A 19,251-nucleotide genomic window follows, 5' to 3' on the forward strand; every position below is an offset into this window, starting at 1 on the left:
TGCAGGAGATCAGTCACGTTTTGAAAGGCACAAACAAAGCGACGACATTGACATTTTTAACTTGGAAAAGCCAAGTTGTGGGCATGGATGCGAGTTTCACTCCATCCTTTCTTCCTTCCGTCAATTCCTGTTAGACTTTCTGTGATCGAGTTCGCTGACCAATGTATATAGCTTTCGCAGTCGTAGCGAACCACTGAGTTCAAGTTACATTCGATCTGAAGATGAAACTATTTCCTCACGGAATGATTAATTTTAACTTTTATCAGCAATTTTTCTAATTCTTTTTTTGTTTGTTTGTTTGTTTGTTTGTTTGTCTGTTTTTTTGCATTGCCGACGCAAGTATATCTTACCACAGAAAAGATCTAGATCGAATAGATTTTCGCACGAGCGTCTCTATATTGTGACGCTAATTAAACGAATAGCTCATTTCCCGAAGGTGGCCGCTTAATACAGGTTCAACCGTACTTGGTTATCGAAAGAGACAGATATTGAAAATCACAAAATTGAAGAACTGTATGAATGTTCGAATGATTCAAGCCGTGATTAGCATTTTTAGACGATCAACAGACAAGAGAATTGAGGAGAATTCGAACGAAGCGTTTCGCTATTATTTATACAGTATTGTAAATAAATACACTTAAATGCTGACATGGTAAAATGATTGTAACAACTAGTTGATAAACAGGAAAAACAGACATTACGCGAGAGTTCTGCAGTCACTGATCGCCTAGCCTTGGGAAGGGAAGAAAAAAAAACAAAGAAATTAAAAGAAGAAGTTATTACAGCAGAGGGTATTCGTATTTGATCACACAGCCGGGTTTAACTTTGTTGATAAGACGAAACGCGGTGCTGTCCTTGTGGTATAGTGACTTCACATGGAATACGTTCTTTTTTTTATTTCTAAGGGCCTGTTTACAAGGATGGAGGGTTACCCTTGCAAGCTGGTTAACCCTAGCTGGAGGGCAAAAGAATAGCCTGGTTTACAAGCAAAATTTCCCAGGTAGCGTAACCCTACAACTCGGGACAACTTAATGCGCGGTTACACTCAAAGGGTCTGGAAACAATTAGAAAGTTAACCAGGGTAGGCGGGTTAACCCTACCTGGAGTGTTAACAAGGGAAAAAGTTAACCCGGCTGCCAGGGTAACCCTAGCACGCAGGTAGGGTAACCCGTCTACCCGGGTAACCCTAGCAGCCTTGTAAACAAGACGAAGAAAAAAGAGGAAATGTATGAGTGCTAGGGTAACCCGCTTGCCAAGGTAACCCGCTTGTTAGGGTAACCCTCTCTCCTTGTAAACAGGCCCCAAGATCTCTCAAAAGGTAACAAAGAAAGAAAGAAAAATCACTGATATTGACTAGGAAAATAAAGAACGAAAAAAATAGGAAGGAGAGTGAGAAATATTTCTTGCTTTGGTGATGGGATAAGAAGCTGTACTTTCGTTATAATTGTCTCAGACAAGGATCACTGGTAACCGATACGCGATGTTCAGGAATGTTTTCAACGGTGTCACATCCCCTCGTGTATCTCTCACCATTACGTTTTGCAAAATTTCTTAACAATGCCAGTGGGCTTTAACTTTAACTTAACCTACGGATTGAAAGCTCAGTTCAGTGGCATCAAAATTGCCACTGTTTACACATCCATTTGCTAAGTTGAGTGGCTCATAGTCACTTTGATTTATTTACCGAAACTATTTATTTTTCTGTACTAGACACTTTTATTCTAATTTGGAGTAATAACAAGAACTGTGTGAAAGATCAGGTAATATATCAGGTCTTGCAATCTTAAAGCGTGTAAGCACTACTATACTATTTGATACTAGAATGAACATATAAAATGCACTTGTTATGCCTTATTTCAATTGCTGTAGCACTGTATGAGGCAATATCGGCAAGGGGCTATCAGACAAAATTCAAAAACTGCAAAATAGGGCTGCTAGAATTCTCACCTTTTCAAATTACGAAACTCGCTCAAGTATTTTGTTGGATGAACTTGGCTGGGAAAGTTTGGAAAAATAGACTTAAATGACTGGCTATGATTATGTATAAAATCCATAATAATCTTTCCCCATCGTACCTGAGGCGTATTTTTAACAACACCTCAAATGTACACGCACACAATCTTAGAAAATCTGAGATAAATTGCTATGTTCCCAATCCAAGAACGCTATGCGCTATAGAGGATCTGTTCTGTGGAACAAGATTCCATCGGAAATCAGACACCTATCTAGTTTAAAACTGTTTAAAACCTCACTGAATGGGAAATAATGTTTTTAGTGCATTGTAAATTAGAGAAAGTTTTATTACATAGGTTTTTACTGTAGGTTAGTTAACTAGTTCGTTAGTTAATGTAATGTAATGTAATGTTAGTTAATCCATTCCTGTTAATATAGTTAATTTATTCTTTGTAATTTTTTACACGACTCCTAGAAGACCATTTTTATGATAAGATTTTCGTGTTTAAATAAAGATTGATTGATTGATTGATAGATATTCAAAAATCCAGCAGATCCAACGTAGCTAATCCTGTCTGGTCCTTTAGACATTTCATTGCTTTTCTATTTTGAAATGATTAACCAAGGCTCTCTTTATCTTGGCAAAACCTTAGAATCATGGCACACAGCTTCATATCTGCAATGTTTACTGAGTATAAATTTGGACCTCTTCCATCAAAAATTTCTAACTTCACCGCTGACGGTGATGCCAATGTACTAAAACACATGCCCAGAGAGCTGTTCATGCTTTCTTCGATCTGAATGGAGGTAAGTTCATCGAAACTGTACAACTCGTATATCAGGACAATGCAATTTATTGCTTCATGTCTTGTTACATTTATGCTCATGACACAAAATCAAGTCATGTAATGAAAAACCAACTGAAAGAACATACAGAGTCCAAACAAAGTCGATCTGCATGACCAACGGCAAAGGAAATAATTTATAGCCAGCCAATCACAATCCATCCTGGTAGTTTCTCCTCTTGAGCTCATCGCGTGAGTTTAACTTCCTTGCTGAATCCCTTCACAAGCTGTTTGAACTTGATAACACGCCCTTCTGTAGTGCTGCCCGGTTTCGGCTTCACTGTCACATGATTTGTTTTGTCGGTACCTGGGACAACGGCTCCGTTCACCCTCACGTCCCCAGTAGTCACATGTACAGCATTTCTGACAAACACCTGACATGACAGAAAATATGTTGACCAGTTGGTAATGACAGAACATCGATCGTCTAGGGGAAATATTAATTAGACAAAGCCAATGGCAGAAAATATACAAGTTTCTAGTAGATTGAAGACTAAAAATATCATGGTTACCACCGCTGGACTTTTAAGCTGTCCCTAACCGTCCGATAGAATGAAGGGTAAGTCAACCGTAATGGGATGACCATCCATTTATCTTGCAATCTTAAAACACCAGGGGCGTTTAGAATCCTATGCAGTTACGTAAAGATTCTCGTATATCACCACTTCTGCAATCAACTCTCTCTCAAAATGGAGACCATCGTAAGACGGACACTTTCCCTAGGCAGGCACGGCTGTTCCAGCCAGAATTTCTATTGTTTATTTGTAACCAGATTTTCTATAAAGCGGACACCACTAAAGCGAACAACTAGTGTTGTTTCCCAATGAGTTTGTCTTACAGAGAGTCCAAAGTAAATGATCACATCGTAGAGTGGACTCTCACTAGGATGCACGCACTATTGAGAGGCTCTCGTTTTCCGCTTTGGAAAAAAATGTCTTAATTGACCACTCCTCCAGCGGGGCTTTTCAGGCCCAATGAAACCAAACGAAGAAACAAATAATGCAAATGAACATAACATGGTTAAAAATCCCACCTGACGGGAGGCAGACCAGTTGGCTATTTACAAGCATGACCGAGGAGTTGAACTAGGGTCTACCGAGAAACAACTCCAGCTAAGTGGTCAGAGCGGGAACCTGCGATCTCAGGATTTGAAGATTGAAAGAGAGTCCAGTACAGAGAAACAAGTGAATCCAGGGACAAGAATGATAAGGTGGCTCTCTATAGTTTTACGGTCGCACCCGTGCTGAGGACGATCGCCGCGTGCTCAGTGTCTTTCGATATTTTATGACGTCAACATGAGCACAAAACGCAAAACTGACTGTGGATTTTCTCGCGTTTCCTTCGGTGAATTTCTTTTTTTAATTTGGCTCAGTTGTAACCACATACAATTCCTATAAAATACCCCATTTTTGTTAAAATCTGTCGGAGCTAATCTAATATATTTAGGTTAATGACAGAATATTGGAAAAACCGCCTGAACAACCTTGACTTTTTACCAATTCAAAATGCCAGGCAATATCATTTACATGATAGGGCAAAGTATGAAAAAATTTCACCGAAGGAAAGTATAAATATTAAGGAGTTTAGGCCAAAATGAAGAATATATCTGCCTGTCATTAGATGAGATGTTGCCATGGTAACGGCCTTAATCCAAAAATTGACAAGCAAAAAATAAGCCTCATTTTAACAGTAACCATACTGGTAAATCTCTACAGGGAAAACTGTTTCCTTTGCTAAGTCGCGCTCTATAGGGGGGGGTTGTTCGTAAATACTCTAGGGAGCCACCTTCAGCTAGTGGTGTCCTGTTTTGTGTCCTGCATTTTTTTGTTGTTGTTGTTGCTGTTGTTCCTGTTGTTTGTTGTTTGTTGTGGTTGCTGTTTTTTTTTTTTTATTGTAAACAAATCAAACATATCTTCAAACATATCTTCGATGAGAGGCAGTCCAAATATCGTCTCTAAAGGAATTGAAGGTGAAATATTAAAATGTTACCGTAAACGACACGTAAGTCGTGAAATTAACCCTCAAATGGATAACGGGCTTACTGCATGAATGAAATTTTGGGGGGGATAAGAAATATTTAGGGTTTTAAGTTAGAGATGTTTGTATCACCTGTATTTCTACTGGCATACTGATAGAGTAAAACCGTTCATCGCCGTTAACCTGGCTACCAACTTCCAGGTCTCTGGTAATGTTGAAATTAAGATCAGGAGAAGAGACAGCGATGTATAAGTTGTTGTTATCCACCTCTTCCACCATCACAATACAAGGCACCTGTAAAATATTCCAATAGCAAAGCGCTGTAGTGTAGGATTTGGTAATTCACAGCAAGCTAATGCAGCTCTCTGTTTTGAGTGAAATTTGCAAGAGTTCAGAATGTATTTTCATAACAGTAAGAAATCTAAATTGGCAGAGAAAATTAATTTGGTTAAATACTCGCATATGAGGCAGAGCTTGAACTTGTGTAGTAGAGATGTTTCTAACTGAAGCGTCGATGTAGCTTATCATGAAAGCAAAGACGCAATTGTACATTCAGATTGTCGTTCCAAGGCGGTACTACATATTTTCTTCATCAATTCTAGATTAATGTGTTTTGTTTTTTTGGTCAAAATCCTATTGATTTTAGAGCTATTTACGTTGTTAGCGCCGACAAACTTATTTCAAGAAAACGCGAGTTTAGAAGCTTGCGGAAAATTTATGAAGACATTATTATGTGTCACTCTTTCTCCAGAGCAATTCACATTAGGAAACGGTAGCGAGTTTTACTTTTAACACGAAGAAATGTAGAATTGAAGACTGCTATACTTGGCTCATTTAACATTTGGAGGAATTTGGAGGAATTTGGAGGAATTGCTAGTGAGGTGAGTTTGCGACCGTTAAACTAATTAAAGAAGTTTTTCCAATATTTGGTTTTCTGCTGCAACCCTTACAACGAGTAAATCAGCAATTATCTGTGTAATACGTGACACATTATTGTTTGGTTTTTCGATGTTAACTGTTTGTTGAGCTTTCTTCAATAGTATTGCATTGTAGCGTGTCGGCCGCAGTGCATCACGTCTTTTAAGACGTGAAGACGTCCTTTAAGAATATACCCTTGCAAGTTAAAACTTGCAAGGGTGCATTCCTCTAATTACTAATTTGGTTCTATCTCATAAAATTCTTCTACTATAAGAATTATTTTCTGGTGCAGTGCAGATATTTACCTTGTCCACGCGCCTAACTGGACCAGGGGTGCGGACAGATTTGTCGAAGAAAACATATCCGTACTGAGTTTCACCAGCCCTGGGACAATCATTGATCTTTACCACGTGGGCTTTGTTGTCTTTGTGGAGAACTTCATATACTTTGTTGTCACTTGCTTGCCTTGTGGCCAGTACCTTCCATATCACAAAAGTCTCATTTCAGTTTACGTTTTTTCGATTACATGAGTAGTCAAGCATCCCGCTTAGAATGGTAAACTAACGAACGCACTCGTATCATTGCTAAAAACTGAAACTATTTGTTGATTGTTGACGTTTTGGACATATTGTATCTTCAGTTTCTTCCGTACTTACTTGGTGCAATTAGAACGAGAAAGCAACGACGAGACCATTATCTCTCAACAAATAGATCTGAATAAGCCATAACAACTGAAGGAAAGTCGTTTTCAAACATATTATTTCGTGCTGATTAGTCTTGAAAAAGACTGACTTGTTAAGTGGTCTGTATCACCGTCACAGTACAACAAATAAAGACAATACCGTAGTTACATTTTACCTGGACAACGTTTGCAGGTTTGTTCACAACTATAGTGTATTCATACTTCGCGTCCGATGGATTGACGCCATGGTTAAGCCAAGCTGTAGCATACCGAGCTGATGTCTCTCTTGCTCTTCCCCTTTGGTCCCTGGATGTTTGCAGGCTGATCTTCATGTTTAGTCCTTGGCTGTTAGGATTAGGAATGTAGTAACCATTCCCTTATACAGGAAAAAAAAGCAAGAAAAACTGAATATCTAAAGCGTTTAGTTTTACGGCTTTGTAGCTTAAAGTTTTAAAATACTTTTACTAAGTAATTTCATCCGCCCAAAATATCCATTATTCCTAACTGTACATTTTTCCTGCGTCTCGATGACAAATCAGCTGTCATGGTCTTGTCAAAAGTATTTTCACTCAACTATGTCTGCCAATATACGAACCATAGCTATCACCTGATATGCGGAGAAGCGTACCAGAAACGTACGATTAGGTAAGATTACAAGGCATTTGCACGACCAAATCTCAACCAAAGACTCCGGCCACTTCAGGTCAGTAACTTGATATCAAAGGAAATCATTACAGTAGACAAGGCTTCTGATTGGCTACCTGTTGACTTAGGTCACATACAAAAGCACTACTTAATACCACCGTCACTGCGTTACGAAGTATATTGTTTGCAAGTTTAAGAGGTTACCGTTAACATCTCTTAGCGTAGCCGCATTGTCCCCGTCTCCAAAAAAGGAAGGCTCTCTAGTTAAATCAGTACTGAGTGAGTGGGTGGTAGTGTTTATGAGAATAGATGACGGATTATCGGAATCTAGCAGCTTGTTCTGGAACAATGAAGTCTGAAAGAGATAAAAGTAAAAGATTACTATTTTTAGCAGTGTTGTATAACTTTGCAAGTGACTTGATTTGGATGTACAGTAGCCTTGTTGTCCGGGTCAAAGGAGAGTTTTATTTGCAAAGTTGATCTCTTTATACAGAAACCTCCATAGTCAGGCGGACACTCAGCTCTATCCTTTGCTTTCAGTATCAAAGAGGCCCGACAGTGAAGAAGCCGAAGTCAACAACGACGGTCTATGTTACTTTTTTTTAGTTAGATGGACTTCTCGTCGAGAAGTTACTTCTATAAGTTATGCAAAAATAGTAAAATCCAAACTGGCAGATTTGACTATGTCATATAATGACACAACCAACAACTAAGGTTTGTATCATACAGAGCGACCTGTAGGGCACTTATCAAAATGTAATAACAATGAAAACCCGAGTGGACAGCATCAACCTCCCCTCCCCCTCTATCCCTCAGTAAGGTCGTTGAAGTGTGAGTCTGCATGTACGTCCACAAGATAAGCTGTGAACCTCTAACAAGTAAATGGAGGGAGGTTCATATGGTACCTGCGTGATGTTCGGGGAGCTGTTAGAAGAGGTGATACCAGTGCCTAAGCAAATGATGACGTAATCAGCAAAGAACACGCTCTTTTTAAAGCTGAAGTTGATGTCCAATTGAAAGGATCCAGATGGAAAGCGATAGGGAGGCTGGGAAAACTCCATTCCAAAAATCCCAGATGCATAGTCCCCACCGCCGACCAATGTTAATCCTCCAGCCAATCGCTTTGGTTGAAAATATCTGTGGAAATGTTTGTAATATGACATGCGTAGTTGTGATGTATCTTTGAAGCAATTTTTGAACAGTTATAGCGGATAACTACTGTAAAAACGATAGCTGATCGAGTGGTAGTTTTAAGGGAGCAGTTTGTAGTTGTAAATAAGCCGTGAGTGTGGATTTTTATCAATGACTATCTATTTTACAAAAGAAGCAAAATAACAAGCACTCTGCTAACATAAGCATAACGAAGACGTATGACATTATAGAAAGGGACAAACGCAGTCTGCAAATTCATGTTTGACATGCACACCACATGTAGGTTTTTAGGGGTTGTTTTTAATGTCAGACTTGGCGTCATTATAATCAGTCAATTGCAATGTACTGTGTTGTTTGATGTTTTCTGCTGTGTAAATAAAAGAAAGATAGATATCTACGTAGTGTAAATAAAAGAACTGAATGAATTGAATTATTCTATTCAAACCTGCGGTTATCGCTTATCAGCTGATCGAGATCCATTTTGATAGTTGTAGTACCCGGATGTCGTGTCCAGTCCCAGCCATTGTCGATATCGTGCGTTAAAAGAGCCTCCTCACTGTTTGCTACAAGTAACGCGCCATGACTCTGATAAAGCCCAAAGACATTCTGTTTTCCTGAAGCTTCAAAGTCCCAAATATATTTGTTGAATCCTTTAACAGTGACCGCCCAGTCTTCTCGTCTTTGGATGATAAATGCTGCATAATTCTTGGTCCAACATCCTTGGGGAGAGCTCTCTGCTTGGATGCTCATTGCATTGGCCTTTTTGTGAATTTCCTCCATGATGTTAACCGAGCCAATGGAATTCAGATAATAAATATTAGTAAAAATCGCTCCATCTCCCAGGTAATCGTTAACCGCTTTTTCCGTTGTGTCGTACAGCCGCAAAAACATCTGGAGGGTTTCATTGTTGAAAGTAGAAATTTCACCAAAAGAGCCGTCATCGTTCAAAACTGGAGCAGTGGCAGCAGCATAAGCATAAGCAGGGAAGGACTTTGCCAGAATTACGCGACTGAATCCTGGAAAGCGACCTGAGACGCTGTTTGGTGAAGAATATTTAACAGAGACAATCCTCATTACTTCAAGTCCTTTCTTAATGTTTCCCTCCGTCTCAGCGCCTTTTACAGGAGAAGATAAATGACAATTAACTTTTCAACTACAAGTTACGAGATCACAAAAACTTTCTTGTGATGTTCGAGCAGAATAAAGAAGGAAAAACGAAATTCATCAGCAACAAAACCACAAGTTATTTGGCACTGATTTAATCCACAGTGGAATCCCGGTTTTTCGAACCTCCACGGGAAACGAAAATTGGTTTGAAAAATCGGAGAGTTCGAGAAATCGGCGGTAAAATAACAGTGTTCGACTAAGAAAAAAGAAACGAATTATCGGGAGGTTCGAAAAAATGAGGGTTTGAGAAATCGGGATTCCACTGTATAATCTAATCTAAGGTGATGCAGGGACAAGGAGTGTTTTTGTCCCTTCAGAAGATAAATAATTCTCACCTAATGCAAATTCTGTCCCGCTAAGCAGGTACTGAATGAGTGCAGCCTTGTGTAAAGCATGGGGTGTGTAAGCAGAAGCATAGTAACTGTTGTGATGGTAACCAACGTAGTCAGGCTTAAGTGTTCCTGCAAAACCTTCATTTGGAGATAAGGCGTTGGCGTACCATCGGCCAAGTGCTTTCATGTCACGAATTTTCTCCTGTTTTTCTTTTGTTGTGGAGGTAGGCATCATAAGGACAGCAAATAATCTGCCATAAGAACAAAATCTTAGGTAGTCTGCATACGAGCCAGGCCGCAGCTTACCCCAGTTTCTGTAGTGTGAAGCGACAATGAGTAGTTCTACTCCCCCCTGGGTCTATGGGATGCTAGTCCATCGAAGGGCTATCCCCAGCAGTAAGTTCGTCAGCACCCAATTATACACCTGGGTGGAGAGAGGCACTCTGAGAGTAAAGTGTCTTGCCCAAGAACACAACACAACGTCCCCGGCTAGGTCTCGAACCCGGACCGCTCGATCCAGAGACGAGCGCACTAACCACAAGGCCACCGCGCCTCCTAACGTACTTAAAACTTGAGAAAAATTAGGAAAATTGAAAACTTGTAAAAAATGCAAGTAGACAAACTCAACCGAATGAAAGAAGAATAGCCTTATGACCCCTGTTATGTATGTACATCAACTCCCGTCATGTAAAAAACACGCCGTGTCTCTGCAGCCTGAATTTATTATACCGAGGATAACTGATAGCAAGAACTGGAATTTCGTTGTATTTCTTAAAGCAGCAAAATCTCTGTACAAAATTGGTATTAAAAAAAAATAAGTTACCTCCACAATGAAATAGTTCTCATTCGATCAGCGGTTGTACCAACGTATTCAAATGGAGCTTGGTAAATCTCGCCGAAGTCGTTGTACCATTTCATGGTGGCAACATAGTCAGATAACTTTCCCGCGGCTTGTAATTCTTTCCTTAGGAGAAAGGCTGCAGTCATAAACCCTGCCCCCGCGTTGTTCATTTCATGGTCCAAGGTACCAAGCCCGCTGCCGTCAGTGAAACCTTAGATTGAGAGATGCGATGGATAAGGGTTCAAACGCGTGAGATAAGCGACTCCAACTAGGCGTCCAAAGAAACTATATGAAGCCATCACAAAGGGAAACTAAAATTCTCCTTGCACACGGCCATTGCGTCTAAAATTTTAATAAACTAATCAGTGTTCATCATCACCCGAGAGAAACTGTGCTGTCCTGTCGTCACATGCATGTTAACAGGCTATTTAAGCGGATCTCTTTCTCGCTGTGGAGGCTGCATTGATATTCACGAAAAGAGATTTAAAATTCTAGAAATCATAACAGATTATAAAAAAAATTAACAATATAAAACTTCTTGTGTCTCCAAGCTTAAATTTGGCGCCAAAATGTGGCCGCCAGGTGTCACCAGGTAGTAAAGCAACTGCGTTGTTTTGAGCAAAAATATCTTAGTTGTTGTGATAAGTTAATAATGATGGTGAATTTTAAGCTCGGTAATGAAATGTGAAGGTGAATCAATCAACATGACACGAGCGTGAGACAAAGAAAAATTCTGAGTCCCCGACAGGAATCGAACCCATGACCTTCCGAACACCGGGCGGGCGCTCTATCCACTGAGCTACGAGAACTCACGGAGAGCAAGGTCATTTAACTGATTTCATATATGACAGGTGTCCTGCATACTGCTAGGACTCAGTTAAATGGCCTTGTTCTCCATGAGACCTTGATATATGAAATCAGTTAAATGACCTTGCTCTCCATGATTTCTCGTAGCTCTGTGGATAGAGCACCCGCCCGGTGTTCGGGAGGTCATGGGTTCGATTCCTGTCGGGGACTCAGAATTTTCTTTGACCCACGCTCGTGTCATGTTGATTAATTCACCTTCACATCTTAGTTGTTGTTCGTTAACAAAGCCCCGTATTCTCGAGTCAAGTGTTAGCAGAGGCCTGGTCGTACTGCAACTGCCAGGTGCAACTGCTGTATGCAAGGCTTAGTTGAGAAATAAGTCTCGTATGTAGCAACTGGAGCAATTCTTTCGAAAACATACGCAAAAAGTGACTGTTATTTTTTGCACAACTTGTCACAACTAAAAGAAGGAGAGAAGGCGAGATGTAATCTATAGTTTCGATAGCTAAACAGATTTCAGAATTTCTTTGACAAAATATTCACCTTGATCCTCGATATAGTCTAAGACAAGTAGCAAGCGTTCCTTGCGCTTGTTGTTGAGTGTGGCAATGGCCTCCTTGACCTTCTCTAAAGTGTACGGAGTTGAACCCAGAGCGTTTGTGAATGTCTGTTGCATGGTTTGGTCGGCACCCGCTATTCTCTGTCAGGAACAATTATAAATGAAAAATACAAACTATCCTAAATGTCTTGAGAAATAAATGAAACAAAGAAAACGAATGAAGAGACAGGCGAGCTACACAGAACGTAAAACGTACCCTTATTGCTGCATTCTTACTTTCAGCTTCTCCATTCAGATTGGACAGTTCTTCTGCGGCTGTGTCGTTAATATCGTTTTGACGAGATCTTATTTGGTAATCTAGCGCCATTGGAAGTAGCACTTTTGGTATGACGTAACCAAACTCTCTGTGGTTATACTCAGATTGTTTAGCGAACAGAGGAGTACCTGATGAGATGAAAAGAAAGTTCTATGAAAGTGTGTAACTGGAACTGTTTCGTTTGGGTCTTTGGATAAAAAGGCGTGCACAGCGCCCTATGGTGGTTTGTATATTGCGACGCGAGTTTTTCGCGTACTTCACAACTATATTTACATGTTGATATTTGAGGACTGTTTTCACTAGGCTTCGTCGTTAGGTTCGAAGTGAAAATTTAAAGTACATTGCCCAACTATTATTGAAGAGATTTGGGGGGGGGGGGGGGGGTTATTTAGGACTTCCTTCATTCTGTCACTTGAAGTGCACTTTCAATTCAAAAAGCCTCTCTGTTTGTTCTTGCTTAATATCCCATACCTGTGATAATACCCTCTGCGCTTTTCGCAATTTGTAGTTGACCGAACTCCACGTGTGAACTAGCCACCGGTAGGGACTCAAATCTCTTCCTCACATTGCCTGTAAACTGGACTGAACTCTGTGACTGTTTAACAAACCAATTCTCCAAACGCTTTTCGATGAGGGCCAAGTCATCCAATTTGTCCTGACTAGGAGTAGATTCGGTGATATTTGTCGGAGTGGCCTGTTGTGTTAAAATAGTTGCGATTATGGAAGAAAGAGAGCATGGCTGAACTGGATAGTCCAATCTAAACAGAGATCCCATTAAAAAGTAACTGCAATCTAAAGCCTGGTTTACACTTGTGAAATAAGCATAACACAAGTGAAATAAGCACAAGCGTAAGCACAAGAAAAAGGAACATGTTTCTTGCTCTTGTGCTTGCGCTTATGCTTATTTCACTGGTGTTATGCTTATCTCACAAGTGTGAACCAGGCTTAAGTGTCTACTTTTAAAAACAATCGAAATTTAACAATACATTTCTTTAAACATTTACTGTTACAAAAGCTATCAAAACCTTTTCACTGGAGTCTGAAGATGAGTTCCACTCAGGTTTTCGAAACTGAGTCACCAGCGATCGACAGTTCTAGAACTACTATTGTCCTTGTTGATAAACTTGAAAGCGTTACTCTTTTTTATAATTGGCTTAAGACGAAATCGGCAGTTGATCGCTAATAGGGTCCGAGGGTCACTCGAGACTTTCCAAAGATTTTCAATTAATAATAAAATAATAAAAATAATAATAACTTTATTTAAGTGTCGAATGTATTTAGCACTACTGTGCTAATTGGGGACACTGTAGATTATCTGAACACTTTGGAAGTTTTTCGAATGTCAATCCTAATTGATAGAAGGTGAAAATCCGCAAAGATTCTTGAGAACCCCAAGATTACAAGATATTTTCAGTTGTTGCAGTTAAGAATACGCTGGAAACAGTTATTCCCCAAACCACTCGTGATATTGATCGTGAATGTTACTTATAAGAAATTTACTCTTTAACAAGAAAAAACCAGTGGCTAAGGGCTGTTTATCGTCACACACGCTCCATAAGGTTCTACAAGAACGTACCAGACTCCAGCGATAAGTTTGCTGCCAGAAGTTATTCGGAGTGTAAATTCCCTGGCCAATAGTTGGAACTATCTCGTCACGTGTCTGTTTGCTTAAGCTGCTCACCAATCGCAAGAGGTCGATAAACAAGGGGTGGGTGGTTTGGGTAGTTGTCGGAGCTGTTATTTTCAAAGTGTCGATATCCCGGCCGGAAACCAATTTGGATTCTTGGTAAGAGACCCATACTCCACGCCAGCCCTGAAATAGAGAGAAACAAAATTTTAATATTCCATTTATTAGTTTGAAGCGACTAAATTGGTTGGTTGGTTCTTTAAAACATTTACTGGAACGTAGACTGCGTGGTAACTCAATCGAAACTTACAAAATCATTAACGACTTTTTAAGCTATGGTCACATGGTCTCTTGTCACAGTATGTTTACTAAGGAAACGATTTGTTCAAAACATTACCTTGAAATTCAGATTGATCTTGAACTGCGATACAGTAGTCGGATTGCCAGGCGTGGTCAGTGTATCACGGAAAGAGACGGTCAATTTTTCATTTTGTCCCACGCGTTTGTCAGTATTGTAAAGCCACAGTTTAATTCCTCCTCTTCTAAGCTCGTTTCCTTTAATTTTCTGATAGGAGCATCATAAATAAAACCATTAACAATGAAATAGCAGCTAAAGTTACAGCTACTCTCTTTCTAATATATTGCTCCTCAATCTCTCTTGTAAAAAGTTCACTGTGGTATAATTGATCAAAATATCTTCCAGTGGAGTTAACTGAGGGCCTGGTTTTAGTCAAAAACGTTAAGTTTTAGAGCCATGTCGCCGTGACCAAGTTTTGGTTACTCGCCAGTGCTCGAGTTGTGAAGTGATTACATAGGAAGAACCCAAGCTCTTCCGGTGTTTGCGGTAGACGAAGATTTACCAAAACTAGGTCTCGTTTCCCTACTTGCTTACACCAACCGTGGTAAATGGGTAAACATAACGAATCCCTTTCACAATGTGATGAAACAAGTTTGTTGGAATTCTAAAATATTGAACAATGGACATTTTATGTAAAAAATTTACTGACATCGCTTGTGAATGAATGTGTGATTGTGTCTCCACTCGCCCAGGTCCACTTCATAGAATGTGTTGCGTCTTTATAACGAGTATTCGTCCGCTCTAAAGTTGATGTCGATGACGCGGTAAAGGCACTCAGATGAGAGGCACTCTCGAATGTATAGACTGTGATTGGAAAACAAAATAAGAAACTTTTAAACATAAAACATTTCAAGCAAAAATATACTAATGAAGCCGTCTGTTGTAGATTTTAAAGTAAATAACCTGTCCTAGCTGCCTGAGTGGCTCCGGAGAACAGCAAAATTAGGACCACACAATGCCACAAACGCATCATTATCCTGGATGGCAAAGAAAAAACATTTTGTCCAAAAATCATCGTTTAACAATTTCGGAAAGTTGTCAATCAGAGAAATGAATATCTTGTAGTTTGATAAAAGTATTGACAATCTTACCTTAATCCTCCTGATAGTGTCCCTAGAATTTGTGCTCCTTGGTAAACACTTGGAGCAATGTGAGGTTACTGCGGTCTTGCTGTCCCATTTATAGCGGTGGAGATGGTGATTGGTCAAAAATCTTTTCAGAGCCATTTTCTGCTTGACTAACTGTAACTCGTTTCCTGTAGTTATTAGCCAATCAGGTGCCATTTTTGATGAAAGAAATGTGTTTCAAAATTTATGAAATTACACGCCACACAGCTTTTAAGAATCAAAGAAAGAATGTATTTTTAGTAATTTATAGGTAAAGAAGCTGAAAAATGTTATCTGTTATGAAGCAAGCAGAATGGTTTAGTAATTCATAAACAGAATGCCTTTAAACTGATGCTCTGTAACTTGATTGTTCAAGTTTATCTCAAAGCCATTTTCCGCCTACCAATGATTACCAAGGATAAATTGTGTGTCATTGCTACTTAAAAACATGTTTTATACCCAAATTTCTCTATTCAGTCAAAAACGAACACTTCCAACTAGTTTTCGCTAGATTTCTCTTTTGCAGTCCGTCTTAAGAATAACATTTTCTGTGAAGGAATAAAGGTTTTCCCGGCATTGCATATATCATTATACGCCCACTTTACCAAGCATGTGCTCTTCCCGCACAATCACCCACGCTACATTTCAAGACAGCCACAAGAGCTAGCTATCTCTGCAAAAATGTGAACTCCAAAAGAATAGTTTGAAGCTTTTCTCTAAGATTCATAAACACTTTGGTGCGGGTTATCACATTTCTCTGGAAGAATTAAAAGAAAATCTTATTAATTAATGCCTCATAAATCGAAGAAAAGATCATTGTTATTATTATACCGGCAGCTTTTTAAACTTGGAGAAAACATAATATTTAGGGACATTAGGGCTGGCACATTAAGAGACTACTTTTGAACAGTTAAAGCTGATCTATACTTTCGGGTTAGTAGGGGTTTAGAAAAATCATGTGAATGTCACCTACTGTATAGACGAAGTTCATTTTGTTATCGCTATGGAGCAGTTGGCCCCGTCAGAGACATCGAGGATAAAAATGCTTTGGAACGATTTTCGAGAGGTTGTAATTGAAGATTCATTCTTCGCACATAGGAAACTGATTTTATGTCTTTACACAGTTTAAAAGAAGTCAAAGTCTTTAGCAATATAATAGTTTTCCACGGACAAAGTTGTGGTGACTGGTTTTTGGTTCAAGTTTCTTTTATATTGTTACATCTTGAACCATGTTATTCATGGTGTTTCTCCCCGGGGTGTTTCTATTATTATGACAATAAATTGGAGCGTTAGTAATATTTTTGTCTCTAAGTGGCAGTCAAATCCGTTCAAGGTAATTTTAACTCACATAAATTCTAGACTGAATTTTTAAACAATATCTCCAGACAAAGCTGGGGTCACCATTTCACCTTTAATGTGAACCTTCAAAGCTAGGACAAAAAATTGAAACTTAATACGATGACGGACTTCGCGTAAAGCCAAGAGTTTTTTTCATTGAAGGGCCAGGTGAGACGACCTCTCCTTTTTCAGTTCTATTAATTTTATTTCTTCTGGCGGAGGAGACTTCAGAAAGTCTTCTGTCAAGAAAATATCGCCTGATTTACATGAAATTGCCTGAGATCATTAGATTTACCATAGCATAAAAGCTCTGCGAAAATTTAAAATCTTAAGCAAGTTAGATTCTCCGTTTAATGCGTGTACTTCTGTGTATTTTCCACATAATATACAACGTACACATGCCAGAAAACGTTAAATGAAAGTGTTAAATGATGAGTCGTCACGGTCCCAGAAGTTTCTAGCTTTCAGCACAACCGTGTACACATACCTTCATGTTGTTTTGCTTTCACTAGCCATTGAAGGAAGCGAGCTGGATTGAGGGTACTTTTGCTTGTTGCCATAGTAACATACGCCGTTATCCTGGCTGGAGGGAAGATGCACTCTGTGAATACAGAGACATGACACACCGTGTACGTTTTAGTTACTTTTTTAAGACAAAGGTTTAGTATTTAATTTTACGTGTTTTTATACACAAATTGATTGGAAGTTGTTTTACCTTGGTCTGAATGCGTTGCTTCGCCAGAAGTCCTTGAATCATTGTTAGTCCACGTCCATAGTCTTACATAACCTGGTCATAGTGCTTTTTACCCATAGATGGAACCTAAACGATAAGATTTGATTTTACCGCTACCAAACTGTCGTATCCATTCTATTTAAATTGCTTTAAATTAAACATGTAACAAAACTGAACCCAGGTTTGGTTTTGAGGGTTATCTTTGCCTCGATAGAGTGACTTCAGCCGCCGTTAAGTTTGCCCCTGGCAAAACAAGTCACCGGTCGATTGAAATGTTAGATAAAATAATAGAAGACGAAATCTAAATTTAAGCTGAATATTGCACAAATATGAGCGATTTGTTAGATGCCGACTTCGGTGGGGAATTGGCAACTTCAAGATTTGTTTTGATCCTCTTTTTTGTTATCTTCTTGGAGGCTGTGTACATCCGCTCCCTCTACTTTTTTGACGGGAGGGGGGCTAATCTTCTTGCAGGTGTATTAAGTGTATTTGATTGTGTAATGCGTTACTGGAAATCCGGACATGGGTCAAAATTGTCCACCTGATTTACATCTTCACCCAAAAAGGTAGAGCTTTTATGAAGAAAACTGATCCTTGACCGGTTTAAGAATAAACCGCTAAGAGAATTGAACGTACTATTTTGATTCAAGTTGATTTTTCTATATGACGTTCACTCAGTATTGTCCTTATCAAAGACTTACGTCATCTAATAGATTTAGAGTTTCCAGAGAATCTATAACAAACGCTTAATACTATAGGAAAAATTAAGGATGTTGCAAGTAAAGATTTTAAGCATCAGTTATTTTAATAGAATAATGCTTTTTATTTCGGCGTATACAGTCGACTCCCAATAATTCGAACCTTCTGGGGAAATGGTAAAAGGTTCGAGTTATCGGGAGTTCGAGTTATCGAGGGTAAAGTCATATAGAAAATGGCCTGAAGAGAAATGAAAATTACTTCGAGTTAGCGGGGGGTTTGAGTTAGCGAGGGTTCGAGTTATCGGGAGTCAACTGTACCTTGTTTAAAGCACCCAGGTTATCTTCAGCGTGCACCCCACCCCAAGTTCAGTAGACAATGCATAGTAGCTAGTCTTGCTTAGCTCATCTTGCCTGTGTTGATCATACATTACCACAGAGGAACTATTGTAAACCTCAGAGTCTAAAATAATATTTCCATGTGAGGCTACTACTTTGCTGGCCGTCTTACTTTAGAAATTTAGTGGAAAACATGACAAGTTGATCTCAACCAATGCAAACGCACATCATCGTAATTCTAGTCGATATAACGTGAAAACCGGCCTCCACTAGCGATTCGATTTAACCAGAGCTAAGAGATTTCAAATTCTAAGATGTCGCTAAAATAATCTTGAAGGAAATCGCTAAAAAATAGTAGCCTCAATATTTTCGTGGGTGGGAACTTAAAGTTAGCAGGTGCCATGTGAGCGGGTTGGACTGAATAATTTACCGTCGCAGTTCACTTAGTTTTGTATAGCAATAACTAAAAATTTGTCATTTATTTGAATTGCTGCCCGTTGAGGTCGTCTTGATAATAACGAATGAAAACAAATTGCATATCTTTCAATAGTTATTTTACTGGCCCAATTAGAAATAACTTGTCTGTGATTATTGTAAGATAAAATGTTCTTCAATCTTCGCAGTTTCACGGTGTCTTACCTCAAAAGTTCCTTTTTTCTTCTTCTTCTTTCTGGTTTTTATTTCATACTGTCGAGGGGTGTCAGCCTGACTATCAGCTCTCCAGGACTGTGGGAAATGACCGGAGGTAGACTTATCATGTACTCCAGTATGAAATAGGGCTTTATTATTTAGACAAGAGTGTTTTACTGGAAAATACAACACTCTTAAAATTCATATGAAACTACTGGCGCATTTTCCACA

General features: G+C 39.2%; 1 protein-coding gene across 1 annotated transcript; it reads right to left on the minus strand.

Moving 5' to 3' along the window:
- Window positions 1-2,791: 2,791 nt before the first annotated feature.
- Window positions 2,792-17,462, minus strand: LOC110068729 (uncharacterized). The gene is made up of 18 exons (XM_089292534.1): window positions 17,339-17,462; window positions 15,271-17,224; window positions 15,083-15,156; window positions 14,829-14,983; window positions 14,219-14,386; window positions 13,771-14,007; window positions 12,666-12,888; window positions 12,135-12,322; window positions 11,863-12,019; window positions 10,495-10,723; window positions 9,675-9,922; window positions 8,618-9,287; window positions 7,926-8,157; window positions 7,225-7,375; window positions 6,552-6,751; window positions 5,999-6,172; window positions 4,908-5,069; window positions 2,792-3,172 (listed from the first exon to the last, which is right to left on the minus strand). Exons 3-18 carry the CDS (start codon window positions 15,150-15,152, stop codon window positions 2,984-2,986), a joined length of 3,453 nt encoding a protein of 1,150 aa, XP_089148660.1. The 5' UTR covers window positions 15,153-15,156; window positions 15,271-17,224; window positions 17,339-17,462; the 3' UTR covers window positions 2,792-2,983.
- Window positions 17,463-19,251: the final 1,789 nt, after the last annotated feature.

Source organism: Orbicella faveolata, unplaced genomic scaffold, assembly GCF_042242905.1.
Source record: "Orbicella faveolata isolate gen_17 unplaced genomic scaffold, um_ofav_v1 contig_24, whole genome shotgun sequence".
NCBI lineage: Eukaryota > Metazoa > Cnidaria > Anthozoa > Scleractinia > Merulinidae > Orbicella > Orbicella faveolata.

Coding starts and splice junctions, on each gene's coding strand:
- LOC110068729 (XM_089292534.1), bottom strand. CDS start 15,152: ATGATGCGTTTGTGGCATTGTGTGGTCCTAATTTTGCTGTTCTCCGGA. Junction 12,020..12,134: donor GTAAGAATGCAGCAATAAGG/GTACGTTTTACG, acceptor TGTTCCTGACAG/AGAATAGCGGGTGCCGACCA. Junction 6,752..7,224: donor TACGCTAAGAGATGTTAACG/GTAACCTCTTAA, acceptor TTCCTGTATAAG/GGAATGGTTACTACATTCCT.